This window comes from Solea solea, chromosome 17 (assembly GCF_958295425.1).
Source record: "Solea solea chromosome 17, fSolSol10.1, whole genome shotgun sequence".
Lineage (NCBI taxonomy): Eukaryota > Metazoa > Chordata > Actinopteri > Pleuronectiformes > Soleidae > Solea > Solea solea.
Genome location: NC_081150.1, coordinates 923733 through 940523, shown reverse-complemented (window position 1 = coordinate 940523; position 16791 = coordinate 923733). Strand labels below are relative to the sequence as shown.

Below are 16791 nucleotides of genomic sequence, written 5' to 3'. Positions count from 1 at the left end.
TGTGTAGTTCAGGACAGCACTGCAAATGTGTACTTCCTTCACTATAGTGTTGGGAATGGTTTTCCATATTTTAAACTCAAGTCTGTCGATTACTGGTATATATTATTGGTTGTCGACCTCCTAGAATAAGGTATTCACAGTATTGTGTCGTTTTCTCAGCAAAGCACCAAAGAAAAATTAATTTATTAGTCGAATAACTGTAATAACTGTAGAATGAATAAAAACATACCATCATTTTAAATGTTTTGCATTTGTGTCAGTGTCACATTTAAATATGTGCTGATATGTTGACATTTGAAATCAGTACATTTCATTCAAACTTCTCAAACAATATAACAGTGTGATTAAGCAAAAAAAAAATAGGTTTTTACCTTTTGCGTAACATAAACGTAAACGTAATTATTGAGAAATAACACACACACACACACACACACAGGAGTGTGAATGCCTTAAAGAAGATGTAAGACATTCCAGTAGCTGTCAGAAGGTCCCTCCCCCTCACAGAGCTGATCTGTGTGTCAGGCTGACCGTACCACATGTAAACAAACACGCAGACTAATCATGGCTGCTGCTGCTGCTGCTGCTGCTGCTGCTGCTGCTGCTGCTGCTGCTGCTGCTGCTGCTGCTGCTGCCGTGCGGCCAGTCCCAAAGGGGAGGGGAAGGGGCTGCAGCTAAAGGAATCACATTTCGACCAGACTCTCCCAGAACAGGCCACAGCTGGAAGATCGGACCCCCAAAACCATCAGCACCTCTCACTGTCTACTTCTTCTGCTGCTGCTGCTGCTGCTGCTGCTGGAGTAACAGGATCACTACAATAAATATTTACAGAGGTCAAGCATTCCTGCACAGAGTCAATGTCTTTAGAGGAACTCAGTGTGGATGGATGCAGTTCCATTAACCTGGGACAGACTCTGCATGAGTCACAGCTGCACACTGCAGGCTACAGTTATATCAGCTATGCAAACTCCTCTCTGGAGTACAACGGAAAAAATAACCGTTTCATGTGCCCTGCATTGCTCGATGAATGTAGAGTTGGTCTATGCAGAACAAGCATCGAGTCATATTTACTAGCAGTGTTTTGGACACTGTCTCTCTCTGCTGTTGACGTGAGATTCCATGCAGAACATTGAGCAAGTAAAGTTAAGCAAGAGAGAGCAACTACCAAGATCTCTGGCTCACCAAAGAAACTTACGAGACTGGCTTGTGCCAGATCTCAACGACAATCTCCAGATGCAGAGCGTGCTGCAAATCAATAAAAGTGGTCACCATGGGCGAAGCGGCTTTACAGGTTGCCTTCCCATCTTAAGCTGTACATTTTAGTGAACTGGTCCTGGAAAGTCCTTGAAAAAACCAGTGATTTCAACAAAGGTGTGGGTTTGGTAAAATATGGTACGGTCTGGAATGATAAAGCCCTGGGTCCTTAGTAGTACTTATACTTGGTAGACAGGGTGTGGACTGTGACCAATGGCTAGGTCTGTGAGATACGTCGCGTGATGTCTTAACTTAATAAACGATGACATCGAAAGCGAAACAACAAACAACAACACAACAGACGACAATGGAAGACATCCAGCAGCTCTTAATTTCCTGTTCAGTTTGTCTCAACAAAACGTCAACAAAAAGTTTTCTATAAGTATAGACTCCGGGTGATACCATTATGGTACCATCATACCATCACTCTGGTACCAGCCAAAGTGCTGTACACAGACATGGCAAATAAAACAGTAAAAACAATAAAATACACTAAAACAACTCTTAGTCTTAGGGACGACTGACAAAGACTGATCTACCGACCTGAGAGAGCGCGAGGGAGTGTCGGACAGACCATGAAGACATTTAAAAATAAATAAAATAATTTTAAAATCAATCTAGAAATGACCCAGGAGCCAGTAAAGTGCCTCCAAAAATGTGCTCTCACGTTTTGGTACGTTATAAGCCGAGCAGCGTCGTTCTGAACCAACTGTAATCGAGCAAGCGATGTCAGGTTAAGCCCAACATAGAGTGCATTGCAGTCGTCCAACCTAGTCGTAATAAAAGCATGCATTAAAATCTGATGGCATTAACATTTTTGTGACATGTGACATTTGACTGTCATCGACATAAAGATGGAACATGATAACGCGTTTTCGAAAAATTGATCCAAGAGGAATTAAATACAGGGAGAAGAAAAGAGGCCCAAGAATAGAGCCCTGAGGCACTCCGCAAGTGAGAAGCACTGGAGAGACTGACACAAAATTTTCCCTCCATTAATTAGGACCTAAGCCACTCTAAAGCACCACCCTGAATGCCCACCCAGTACTTAACTGGTCCTGGTTCCTCAGTGCCAAAATATTGATTGAAGAAATTGAGCTGCTAATGACAGCGAGAATGTTCTACTTACTTTGGTTTATTTTGCAAAAACAAAGTAACACAGTAATCACATCCCATTGCTCAGAGATACCTCAACCCTTGATGTGTCGTTAATCGAACCTGCGGCCACAAGCCACATTCCCTCTCCATGGGCTGCCCAGTTGTTATAACATTTGTTATTACTTTCATTTGTAGGACACTGTCTGAAGCGGAAAGTCCAATTCCACTTAGCATTTTATCGACCAATACTAAACTGTCAGTAGTTTAGGCTTTTCTCTCTTTTTTAAGGGCAAATCTGGCAATTGTTAGGAAAATATTTGACCTGTAAGTAGAAGCTTTACTTGTTTCTTTAATACTAAAGTAAAATGTGGTCCCATTCTGAGATAGTAATACATTCAAACAGCAGTTGTTTCCTCCCTGAATGCCTCTATTATTAAACATGCTTGCCTTAAGTCTGCTCAGGTGAAAGTGGAGAAAAGTGCAAACACAGAGAGCCTCAGGTCATCCAGGAGGAGCATTTCAGACAGCTATAAGTGCAGTGACGTGCCGAATTCCAAGAGAGCTTTCTCCACGTGGCTGCACGGCTGAACAGAGGGAGCATTGAGCAGGGGGGAGGGAGCAAGGGAGGAGGAAGGAGGGAGGTGATGACGAGTGGCTTGGCAGATGGAGCTCTGCATGTGTGTCAGGGTTTGTTTAACAGTCATCGTATGTCTTTATGATTCACTACAGTAAAATACTTCCATAGAATATTAAACTCTTAGCATTTACCTCCTATATAGCTTTGAACCAAGATAACATGGGTCCAGACAGTGGAGCCAACGTGGAAGTGCCGAAAACTTAAAGTAGTATAGACTCAGGTCGCTCAAACCGCCATGTTGGCAGGAAAAGCTCCAGAGAAATCTGCACCGGGGCTGTAAAGGTTCACTGTGCACCGTAAATCCACCCAAGCTCAAGCCATGCACTGCAGAACCTGACGGACTGAATAAGGAACTGGAACTGGAAGTTCTTTTGGAACTGGAAGACTTTGTCTACGTGTGTTTACGATCTGTGAGGCTGTAAACAGGTGCAGAGGTGTTTTCTCTCCACCATTTTGGCTTATTATTAAATTATGGATCAATATCCCCAAAAGATTCCGTCTACTGTACCTTTACTGTGACATAATATAGTTTGTCTTCGCACCAACAAATCTAACTTCCATAGTCCCTGCATGGCATTATGGGACAGCTACAGAAGTAGCCTCCCTTCACAGAAAGACATGTACCATGTGGCTCATGTTTTTTTTCAAGGTAGGCAAAATAACAAAATTGTTGTACAGCTACTTTGCTGTATTCGGAAATATTACTATTGGACATAAGAAAAAGCCAATTTTGCTGTTAAGATTTTTGTTTTTGAATGCAATGTAGGCAGTGTTGCAGATTTGGCGACTTTGTTGCTTGCCACTTTTCAGACCCTCTCTTTTCCAAAAACCCGAACCCGACTGACGACTTACTGGCCAAACTGTAGCTACTTTCCGAGGAAGTAAGTCGCCAGTTCTGACGCACGAGTGAGCTGCATCTGGCTCTAATCAGAAAGACATCGTGCTGCTTTTAACTTTAAAATCAGATCAATCAGTTGACATGTGAACATAGCCAAAGGAATATGATCAAAAGGAACCATCTAACACAATCTGGGCAATATGGAAATATGTGATGATGTCACAAATATGCTAATGTTCTGGCAACTTGTAGCTAGCTTTTAGGCTCGCTTTAGCTACTTTCCAATGAAAGTAGTTGGCCACACTGGTCGTGGGCTACATGCTACAGGAGTTAGTATGAGGGAGTCGGCTGCAGTCGTTATAATGTGTATGTATGTCATGCCAAGGTCCACACTCCTCCTCTCCATCACACCAGTGTGAATCTGCCTGAGCTGAGTTATCGTGAGGCTCTCGTCTCTTTCAGCCTCTGCCAAAACCAAAGTTTGGGTCAACCTCAAAGTGAGCCATAGAGACGTGGCTCTGGCAGAGGTCTGGCTGCCTGTTGCTGTGATATACAAGGTGATGGTGCCTACCTTTGGCTCCGGTTTGCCCGTCATGGTTGTCAGCAGCTCGTGGAGGTGGGGCCAGTTGCCCTGAGAGTACCAGCCGGGTTTGTCCAACGAAGGCAGGCCCTCTTTCTCCTCCACGTCGTTCACTGGAGGAAAGAAGACGGTAAAATGAGACCACACACTTGTCTGCAGCTACATGACCACACGACCTCCTGTCGTCCACCACAGTGTGAGCAACAGGTCCACAAGGCAGCAGAACAGCACGGCTGTTTCTGGGCTATGAGGATTCCTCAAGCAGATCAATGGGTTACATCTCAGAGGTTGTGAGATGATTAAAGGGACAGTTCAGTGCGAGACTATGGTGTATGTACCCATGTACCCCCCCGCACCGAGAGCCAGCCTGAGACACAGAGACTCCCTGTCGACTGCTGTGTGACGTTTACGGAATCGACAAGCTGAGGCATATGTCAACGTGGAGGAGGGAGACCGCGCTGAGACCGAGAGAGAGAGAATGAAACTCTGGAGAAGCCACAACTCCTAATAAAAGAGGGAGCCAGATGAGCAATTTGGAAATATGTGGCTTCAAGGCAAATGTGAAGAGTAAAAGCGGAAACAGTGAAGTGCCGGTCTGGGCGAAACATTTGAAGGACAAGGATCCAGAACCTGTTCAGAGTTCAAGAGTTTAAAGATCAACAGCTGGTTAAATACATTTATAAAGTTTATTTAAAGTTAAAATAACACAAAGCACTTTTAATAATTGGATGCTGAAATATGCCATTTTAAAAGAATATACAAAAAGAAAATCAATTTGTTCTTTCTGTAAATGAGTTTTCTGTATGATTTCAACATTTCTATGGTCAAAATCACTGAATTTACGCATTTCCTGTTCAAATACACGGTACAGCGGTGCGGTGAGTCAGCGATGAGCTCTGTCTCTCTGATATATTTAATGAATGTGTGTGTGACCTGGTTAGTCTTTCTGATCGGCCGTAAATGTGCAGTGAAAACGCAGAAAGTACCGTGTCGTGTTGATAGGGGGCAGTGCTGATCCCCATAGGCACAATGGGTAACAGGTAGGGCTGAAGGATTTTCTATTTCTATTTCTATTTTTGACCTGAATTGAAACATTAAGTTTAGTTTTAAAAGCTACCTAATTGTGATTATTTTGACAGGAAATGCGATTGCGATATCAGAGGGAATTGTCATTTTTACGTCCTTCTTCTCGTTTTGATTCAAAAAATTTAAAAGGATTATTTGTGCAGCTCTGCGAGAAACAAAGATGTTCAGTCTGCAGAATACGATGTGTAATAATAATTCACCTAAAATCATATTTTGACACACATTTTGAATTTTGAATAAATATTGCGTCTCCTGCGATTTGAAAATTGCAGTAAGCTGATAAAATTTCGATTCATCTCTAGCCATAGCAACAGGTGCACGTCGCTGCATGCTCTTCTTCTACAATATATACGGTATATATGTATATGTATATGGACTTACAATATATATATGTATACATATAAAGGTAACACCATACACCATTTTCAATTTTAATTAAAAAATAAATACATTTCGACTTTGACCATATATTAATAAATATTCTTTTGCTTTGATATTGTTGAACAGTATGGAATTGATTAAAAGCTTTTAAAACTAAACTAAATGTTTCAATTCAGGTCAAAAATAGAAATAGAAGCTTCTACTTTGGGTTCATATATTTGTACATCAGTGCCTCCCTGTCATGAACCTCAGCCTTGAGATAATGTATGTAAATAAAAGTGAAAACAGATTATAGCTCTGCCATGAAGACGTGGGTGATTACAGACGCTGATATCTCTGCTTGTTTGTATTCAGTGTTGTACGACCATGTTCTCAACAGAGCAGGTTATCTGAAAGCTCTTTAAGTTTATTGACTGGTTCTTTAAGATGTTACAACAGGAGAGACAGTGAGGGGACAGTGATGAGCACACACACACACACACACACAGTGACAGCTCTGAGGACTCTGAATGCTGAGACAAGCAGGAATGAGTCCTGTGGTCTGGAACTCAGACAAGTGCAAACTGCAGATGAGTTTTTAAGATGTGGTTTTACACAGAAATGAGAGAATGATATCAATCAGCTCCTGGAGCCTGATTTCATTCAATACTCATATACTTGATGACTTGAAATTTAAGACTCAAGTTCACACAGCAAAGATGTTTAGAGTCTTTAGTGTTGTAAAGTCATTTCACTGGGGGTGTACTTGTACATGTGACAAATAAAAAACTTGAATCTTGAATCTTAAATCATCATTTACATTTATTTTCTCTCCAAAACTGACATCATGTTTTATTGAAGATGTGAAACTATAGTGACTGAGGCCATGAACACCTGAGGATAATGTTTCCTGTCGCCTGACTCATTTTCCCATATACACCAGTGGAGTCGCTTTTCAATACATTCTTACGACTAGTGCACAGATGTAGATATTGACTAATAATAATAATAATGCAGTTGCTTTGCATCGTTAAACAATTTCCTGTTTATTCCTCATGGGCAAGAGAATAACGTGGTGATAGCAACGATCACAGGGGACCAACTTGAAAGCAGATGGTGTCATTTTTCTATCCCTAGTTTTAAACAGGCTCTGATTTCTCCTGCAGCCTTAAACACAAACAGTCAGCAGAACTTCAGACTGGAGCGATATTGAGACACTTAAAATGATGCTGAGCTCTGACAGTGCACAGACACAGCTGCTCTGCTTCGCTGTGGATCTCCAACATACGAGTGTTAATGCTACGTTTGTGGCTGAAGCAGCGGTGCTATGGATATGGCTACACGAGCTGGACTGTGACTGGGGAATGGATTTAAAGCCGCAGGAGCCTCAGTTATGACAGACGTCAAATGCACCACAGGAGTACGGGAACCCAGCAGCTCCAGCTCCACTACGTCAGACTAACTGCGCGCATACAGTACAAGTATTCAGTGTTAGTGCTGGGTGGTATACGGGTTCAGACCAGAAACCGGTATTTATTTTTCTTGATATGAAATTCTCATATTGCAAACCGGTATGAGAGACACGGCGGTTGCAACAGCAGAGGCCACGGGTGGACCACGAAGGTTTACCAAAGTGAAACTGTAGAAAAGGACAACACAGGAAAACTGTGTAGCAATAATACAAGTTGTTTTGTGTTTAAAAAGTCACAAAAGACACGGAACCAAACAACAATTTACCGTAAATGTTGTCGGGCTCAAAACCAAGCCAATCTCTGAATCTCTCTTTGCTGATAGAGACGATTCATGATTCATCACTTCCTGTTTTGTTTTGGCATATCCTGTTTCCTTTCAGAAGACTTGCACCCTTATAGCACAGTAGAAATGAAATGAAGGCCTACACTGATACCTTTTCAGGTTTACCAGGTTACTTGGATTACCTAATCTTGCAAACACTTTACTCTGATTCCATGAACTTTTCTGTGATTGGTCAGTGAGAGCTACAGATTAGTAGCATTGTCCTAATGTCAAAGCCATTTTAATGAAACGACTGATGACTGCGTTAGTTCCATTTAGCTTGTTAGCAGTTTTGGAGTTACACGCTGGTTCACTGTCACTTGCCTGAGCAGCAGATCCAGTTACGAGGATATTATTATCGTGGTAGTGACGTTGTCATCATTATAATCTTTAGAAACAACTCATGCTACTGCTTGTGTAATGACATCGTAATATTATAAAAACTGTTATATATCTGCTCCTGGTCTCTTTCTCCTGTCTCTACGTGACCCCTCCCTCTTTGGGCCCCCATTTTCCTTTCACCCCAACCGGTCTAGGCAGATGCCGCATGAGTCTGGTTCTGCCCTAGATTTCTTCTTCCTGCTGAAAGGGAGTTTTTTCTTCTCTCCACTGACACCGACTGTCTGCTCACTGTGTGAACTGTTGCATTTTCTCTTCTCTTCTCGCTATAATATTGTCGGGTTTCTGCTTTACTATGAAAAGTACCAGTAATTTTCAAGGTTTTAGGGTCAGCAGGGACCCTGGTGTGTAAAATCTTTGGGATTATGTGAGGAAATCCACACAATCACAGACGTAGTAATCCAAACTGACATGCCCCAGATTATTATCTATTTAATAATAAGAAGTGTGGGTTCTCATGAATATACTGTAACCTGATATTCAGCTGCATACAATCAGTGCAAATACTGCACATGTTTTAAAAGTGTTTAATCATCAGAGTTGAACTTTCACTGTCAAATTTTATTCTTTTTTTTTTTTTAAACCCAAAACATAAAACATGTGTTTCCATGTTAAAGAGGGCGTGTCTATTGTCTGCTGACTGAGGCCGGAGGAAGAACAGATACCGATGCCCTTTTTTTTTTCTGCCAACGTGGCAAAACTCAGAGAGAGCACGAGGAAGAGGGAGAGAGAGAAGAGGAGGATATTTTAGTGCGTAGATCATCCTGTCTTCTTCTCTAGTAACATAATACGTCCCCCTGTGTTGTTGTTGGCAGGAAGACAATCCAGATGACGGGAGGATTCCTGCAGGCTGCATGTACCTCTAACACGGGCATCCACAAGCTCACTGAGTTAAACTGCTCTTCTGTTGTGGACATGTGATGGATCTGAGCTAATGAGACACTGACAGATTAGATTAATCCCACTAACACAGCGAACAGCTGCTGGCAATCATCGCACTGAGTATACATTTGGAGATAACATCTGTTCTGACCCTACGACATTTGAAATAGTCTGAGACAAACTGCAGATGATTCAGCCAAATCAAAATAAAACACAGTATCTTGTGTAAAGCTCTGACCCAAGTTTTTCAAATGTGTGTGGGATTTTTTTTCTTCCACCTCAGTACAATGGAATCTGGTTTATGCTGCTCACAGCTCTTAAATAACAAATGGCAGGGAGTGAGATGAAAAAGCACCAATATCAATAACATGTGTGTGTCTCTGTGAGTGAGAGGTGAGGAACACCCGGCCTCTGAGCCTTATACGGCTGACAACATCGTTCAATCTGGCCAGCGAAACAATTCATACATTTAATTAACCAACCAAAATAAAACAATTAGAACACTGGGGATGGGCATTTCTAGTAAAAATGCAATTCAAATATTCTAAACTGACACATGAGAGCAAGTGAAAGTAATGCAGGGTCCACGGCACGTTGAGCTCACAGGAGCAGGTAATGAGATGCATTCAAACACCCTGATAAATGTCATCGCTCCTGAACAATCTACAGTGTGTTGAGCTTAAAGGAGCAGCTTTAAGATGCATTCAAGATATCTCGTAAATTTCATCACTTCTGCAAACAAACATGAAGTCGACTGTCTCAATGTCTGCTGCCGCTGCCGCCTTGTGATTTTATGATATTATTTGTTGAAATTCTCCTCAGAAATCTGCTGCAGGTTATTCTGCACCGGCTGCAGCCCAGCCCCTAGCATCTGCACTCGTTTCAAAGTTCCGCCCTCACCCTGACCTGGTTCTGCTGGGATGTCTGGAGTGTTTGCAGACTCAGCGGCAAAGACAGATAAGCGTCTATGACGCATAAAGGAAACGTGGATTGGTCTCTGCAGGCTGCAACTTTGAATATTTCACACTTGAGACTGCTGATCATGTGCTGCTGAAAATAACGTGTGAATTAGACTGAAGGTAAAAATGAAACACTCAAGCTTTAAGTGTTCATAAGTTCATCTGTTCACACCAGGCATTCAAATGCATTGTGTGTGTGTGTGTGTGTCTTCTGTGACACTCCTTTACCCTGAAATGTGTTATGCAACATCAGTGAGTGACGTTCACACAGCTTGGAGTCTTGTATCCGTTATATTTGATATCAGATCCCAGGTGAAAAACGTTTTCCTTATCCACACAGAAACGGAATTCATCTTCTTCTTTGTCATTTTGAAAAAGTTTCCCGTAAACACGGCATTGTTTCAGGAAATGTCTCTACCCACAAACGCTGTAGTACAGACGTGTAAGTGGCACTGTAACGCTACAACAAGAAGACGTTATACACATTACAATGGATATAATTCACAGATATGGAGACAGAACCAAGCCAGGGGAAAGAAAGATGATAGAAGTTATCATAGTAAGTAAGTAAGTACTTACTTACTTATTTACTTACTAGAAGTTATCATAAAACAAACAAAGTGACTTTGTCGCTATACTTAGTGACTTTAGACAAATGTAAAAATGTCCACGAGTGAAAGCACAGAGTCACAGACAAGAACGAGCTGTGGCTTGAACCAGGGAATTTTGATCACATCAAGCAAAGTTACCGGGGGAAACGGGAGGAAAAAATAGGGTGTCTTTAGGGCGTCCCGCCTAAAAGTAGGGCGTCTAATATCTTATTATTTTCAGTACAAGACACCCGGACGCCCTGCTGGCTAAAAGTCTACACCTAGCCCTAGACAGAAGGTGTTGAGTGAATCAGTGCACAATCCTAAATATTTTTTTTCACAATCTCTATCAAGTTGTTTGAATTGAAATGAACCCTAAAACTTCCCTGTAAACAAAACATCTGTGGATTTTGGACGTTTGGAGTGAAAAGCTTCCATTGGGACTCACCCAAGGTCCTGAAGGGCCTCTGCTGGGGCACCAGCGAGAAGAAACCGGGCTTGAGGGCGTTTGTGATGATGACGTCAAACAGCTCCTCGAAATCCTTCCTGTGGAAGCCAGAGAAACACGTTAACCTGCACAACAGAAGGACAATGACTGGACGGCGTCCAATTCCACTAAGAGCTCAGTGATGCCAAACAGGCAGCACATGTGCGATGGAGAACATGGAGCAATAAACAGTGTAAACATACAGAACTGTGGAAGGAATACTTAGACTGACAAAGTAAACAGTGTGACACGGCTGTATACAACCCCACAGGGACTTTGAAGGAGAGTGGTTGGACGGTGTCTCTAAGGAAACCGCAGCACTGGATACTCTTTATATACATATATGTGAGAGGAGGGTGCACAGTCTTCCTTTTAAGAGCAGGATGTATAATGTAACAGGAGGCAGATCTTACTGGGAACCTAAAAAATATGTAAACAAATCAGGGTGATGGATGAAAATGTGTGTGTTATCGTGAAGGTCAAAATGTTTCCAAAGACGTCCCCAGACAGTCTCTGGGAATGAAAGGGAAAATGTATGACATACAATTACATCAATTCAATCCTACATCTGTGTAATTTAGTACTATTTTACTGTTTTTCATCTATAGTCAGAAAACCTTTAGTATGTGGTGTATAATAAGTAAGTATTCCTTTGATTGGACAAAAACTAAAAGCCCTATTCTAATTCTAACTGTTCTAAGCCGACAATCACAAAGTCTGTACTCGATAACGACATTAGTTTCACCAAAATGAGTTCACGCCACGCAAAAAATGTTGCTGAACAAATGAATTTGAGTTCAGTCTTGACTTTAAGTTTGAACTTAATGAAATTTGAAAGGATTCCATCAGGACATGCTTGAGAAATCATATCCACGAGGCAAAAAAGGGATTTCTTTAACCTTTGACCACCAAAATCTAATAAATTCATGCGTGACTCCAACTGAATATTACATTTGAAAAAAAAAATCCCTGCAGATGTTCTTGAGATATCATGTTCAGAAGAATGGGCCCACCCAAAATAAAGACGCATCAATAATATGTTTGGTTTTGGTAGAAGTACTAGCAATAGTAGTACTAGTATGGCATATCATGTTAGAGTCGTATAACTGCTGCAATGCAACTCTGCACAGACTTGAAAATGTCAGAGCCTTCGCTCACGGAGAAGCTTCTCCGGGTCTGTCAGGAGTCTTATCGTCCGGGTGTGAAACTAAATTCAAAACGTTAACACCTGACAAATCAATAAGCTATTCTGCAGCCATCCAGAGGTGGAAGTCTTTATCCAGTCAGGACAAATATCTGCAGCTTTTGCAGACATGTACTTGGCTGTTGGTCAGCACTCTCCTGTCAGGCAGCTCTGGCCTTGTTGTGCTAAATCTGACAGCTAACTGTCCCTGGTCTGCAGCCGACTCATCACGCTGAAGCAGCTGCGGCCAACGGAGGGTTTGTCATGCAATGAGCTTTCTCAAAACTGAGTGCACTATTCAAATGATCCACTGTGGATGGTAAAGAGCAATGTGCAAGTGTCCAACTCCACTTTTGCTACACAGTGTGTAATCTATGTGCAAAGTAAGGCACAAGGTGCAAAGGGGTTGTATTTATTGTCTGAATTATTTGTCAGTGTGTTTTTGGGCATAACACCAATTCAGCCAATCAGATTGCTGCTCATTATTCCTTTTCCATTTCAAAATTCCACACTTTTCCAGACTCAAATTTCCAGACTTCTCTGAGGATTTTTCAGTTAATATTAAACATCTGAATACCAATTGTTAGATGCTTATTATGTAAATACATGGTTTTAAAATCCAACTTTTAACACGTATGGTACGTGTTAAAATGTCTACGTATTGTAGCTCATATGAGTGAATGAAGTCCAAACAGAGACATGTACAGCAGTTTATTGAAGCTAAATGCTAAAAGAGTGCAATTAATTAATGACTGTGTACCTGCAACCTCTACACAGTAACAGTAGGGATGTACAAATAACTTGTTTTGATTTGTATAAATTAATAAATTTTATTTTAGAAAGTGAGATACTAGTCTGGAAACAACACAAACATTTTTCCAGACTCTTTAACCTGCCTTTACTTTAATTTAATTTAAAACCTGAAGGACCACTCAATTTTAAAAATGACACAGCGCTTTATTGTCATTGCAAATCTGAATGTGCTGAACCTTGTTAAAAAGTAACTTGAATGTGATTCACACACTCGTGCACAGCTCGGCCTAAAGCTGATCTAACGGCATAAGTGACACATGCTGCGGTGTTGGAGCGGTCAGCCAGTGAAACAGCAGGCGAGGCGAGGAAGGACGAGAGTGACCGAGCTTCTCGTTGCTAAACAGGAAACAGTGGAGGGTGGAGTGGGCAGGCGAGGGGCCACAAAGGCCACATGAAACAAACTGGCATCCAGAACAGAGATCGGCCTGAAGTCGACCTGCGTTTCGGCTCCACAAAGAACAATCAGCTGCTGGCGTGGAAAGTGAAAAAGCAGATCACCCAAAGACAACAACACCTCACAGAGAATGTGAGAGGGCTCATGTTTGTTCAATCACAGCAGCAACATGGACGCTGGGTTTTGTTAAGACCTTCCTTTGCTGCTTGAGCGAGAGTATGACGGGGCTTAGGCTACGACAACACGGCTAAACCACACACACACACAGCGTGAGCTGCACACAGAGGGAGGGCACTGATGCACAAAGCACCAGTTGAACCACAGAGAGAGAGAGAGAGAGAGAGAGAGAGAGAGAGAGAGAGAGAGAGAGAGAGTGCACACCTATAGCTGTAAATGAAGTGCTGAGTGTTACGTTGGCAAGTGTGAGCAGATGGACCCCAGTTATCACTTACCTTGCCAAATAAGAACAATTGGCTCAGTAAAAGTAATGAATTTAATTGGCAAACCCACTGGGTGTTGGCTCGTCACTGTGTCTTTAAGTTTTATACTTGGATTGATTGTTTTTGGCACAGTTTTAGCAGCAGAACAAGCTACAAACACGGCGATCTATTATCATTATTCCCCTGTAAAGTTGTTGTGGCTAACTTATTGTTAGTAAACAGGTGCTTATTTGCACATTCAGCAGACACGAGGCGATGACAGCATCCACAGTTTAACTGTGTCCTTACAGTTAAACTGAACAGAGAGAGAATAACACTGAGCTTGTGTGAATCACTGCCCCTAGGGGCCAATATTTGTATTACATGTCCACTAAGCATCTCAACACTTCACACATGGTGGCTTCAAAGATTGCGGCTTCTTGTCGCTGCATCCTGACGAAGGCATAGGCTGAAATGTTTGATGAGTTTGTTTAACATTTAACAAAAAAGTAAATAACTAAAGGTCTTTGAGTTTTAAAACCATTTTTGCATTTTAATATGTGCAATTTCCTGTTTCCTGTGTGCAAATCTGACTTGACAGCAATAGTCCTGCATGCCATCGATAATCTTGCATGGCCACATAATAATTCAGCTGTTAGTTTAGTGTTAGCTTCACCAGAGCTACGGCTAAACTAGCAGCTGAATTATTATGTAAACAAAATGTTTTACAGCATTAGTGCTGTGAAAAACTCTCATAACCAAGCAAGTTTAGTATGGATGTTTTATGCAAACATGTTTTTTTTCTCCCCCTCTTTTGGATTATATATTATGGTGTACAGTTAGGGTCAAACTACTACTGTATCTAATTCATTATCATGCTTAATAATTCAAGTATGTAGATGTACTATATGCTAGCATGTTTGTCCCTTAAAATCTAAAATAAAAAATAGTATTGTATTAACTACAAGTATTAAACCAATGAAGACTGAGGAAAAAGGGGGGGGGGGGTGTATGCTTTGTGAAATTATTGTATATGTATTTGTCATATGTTGACAAAATGGAGCAACTACTGACAAAACAAGCCTCATGAAAGCCCGAGGATGTAAAGATGTCCCAGCGACGGCAGTCTTACCCCAGGACGTGTTCACAGATGAGCCTGCAGTAGTCGCTGTGAGAGCTGGTGATGAGGAGGAGGATCTTCCCGGCGCTCTTCATGCTTTGCAGCCAGGTCTTTACAGAGTCAGAGCACGGCTGCAGGTACCGGCCTGGCTCTCTCTTCACACCGGGGAAATATGTCCCTGTGTCGTCTGTGGACAGGGACAGGGACAAAAACACACTTTAACAACCGGAACAGAGCTGTATGTAAGAAATGTAGTGAATTCAGACATAAAATGACAATGATATGTCAGCAGAGATTATGAAAACATTTTATATTACAATAGTTGTTTCACTGATAACAATAGTGCAGCCAGTTTATTCACACTTTAAAACATACAGCCTATACATCATATTTATGTCACGGAAAAATAGTAAAAGTGTAGTTCCTTGTGGATTCTTCTTTTGGTTTGATTGGTGATGCCAACTTCTCTCCCCAAGTATCTCCTCTCCTTCTAGACCAGATTTGAAACCAATAGTTCCATCCAGCTAGCCAACACCAGATCCCTCCTCAAGCCCGGGGACCCCCCCAATCACATTCCACACCAGAGACATGGCGTGGGCCCTCAAGAGGACCAAGATTAACGGTGCACCTGGCGCAGGTCCTCAAACATTGCGCAGACCAGCTTGGGTGCATCTGTGGAAACACTCCACCATCATCCCCATTCCCAAGAGGAGCCCACCCAAGACCTTGAACAACCTCCGTCCAGTGGCCCTGACCTCCCATGTGGAGAGAGTCGTACAACACATACTGTCCCAGACCAACTCACAGCTCGACCCTCTCCAGTTTGCATACCTGACAAACAGAGGTGTCAACGAGGCCAAAGCCTTCACCACTGACACTGCCCACAAACACCTCAAACACCTGGAGCTTCCCAACACCTCAGCCAGGCTTCTGGTCTGCATTTAACACGCTGCAGCCCCACGTCCTGGCTGATGACCAGCTCATTCTCTGGATCGTAGACTTCCTCACACACAGAACACAGAGAATCCGGATCAACAACATCCTCTCTGATCTCCTCATCACCTTTACTGGCTCTCACCGCTACTCTTCATCGTCTACACAGATGAGTATATATGACCTCACAGCCCAACTGTCACCTGGTGAAGTCAGCTGAAGATACAGTTCTCCTGTCCCTGCTGTGAAGCCCCAACTGTTCTCCTTTTGAATTCCCTGGGCTCTCTCGTCGCTGAGCTTTGATACACAGGCCTCAGTGTAATGATGTATTTATGTATGTTGAGAATCTGAACCAATATCAAACTGTTAATCAGCTCAACCAGACTTTTTAACTGTGTGGCAGGCCTCACTCATGTCCTGGTGGTCTCTCTTTAAGCATTTACATTTACAAAAGAAGCTGGTGCTTAGAAGAAGAAGAAGAAGAAGAAGAAGAAGAAGACAGCTGCAAGATAAACACAGCCAGACTGGTGCCAGACAAGAAGACTCGACGTGGTTCTGTGAAAAATAGGTCGAGTGGAAAAACAAGCAGAAAGGGAGCATAACGCCACCTAGTGTATCAGAACCTGACACACTTCATTCAATAAATTGATTCCCACTAGCACTTTTATACAGCAACAAGAACAGTAGTCCAATTAAATGGCGCAGCAGAGCAACAACCAGGAAGCTCACTGACGTCACCTGCCACCATGTGTGAGTGTCCACTCATATGTGCCCTGTTTTCTCATCTATTTTCCTCTGTGTGGGAGCAATAAGACACAAGATTCACATCATGTTCTGCAGCAGAAGACCCAAAACTACCGACTGAGACGATTGACTCCTCAGGAGAACCTCACTACACACAATACCATGACAACACCATGTAGAGGTTGTTATCCACTAGTTTTACCCCGGAATACGTTTGCGTCGGA

General features: G+C 42.2%; 1 protein-coding gene across 1 annotated transcript in view; it reads right to left on the bottom strand.

The window, feature by feature from the left end:
* nt5dc1 (5'-nucleotidase domain containing 1) overlaps positions 1-16791 on the bottom strand; it is a 68845-nt gene that overhangs the window by 10807 nt on the left and 41247 nt on the right. The window contains exons 7-9 of the mRNA XM_058613182.1: positions 14903-15077; positions 10923-11020; positions 4396-4517 (exon numbers count right to left, since the gene is read on the bottom strand). Coding sequence (XP_058469165.1) covers positions 4396-4517; positions 10923-11020; positions 14903-15077 — 395 coding nt within the window. The remainder of the gene's footprint in view (positions 1-4395; positions 4518-10922; positions 11021-14902; positions 15078-16791) is intronic.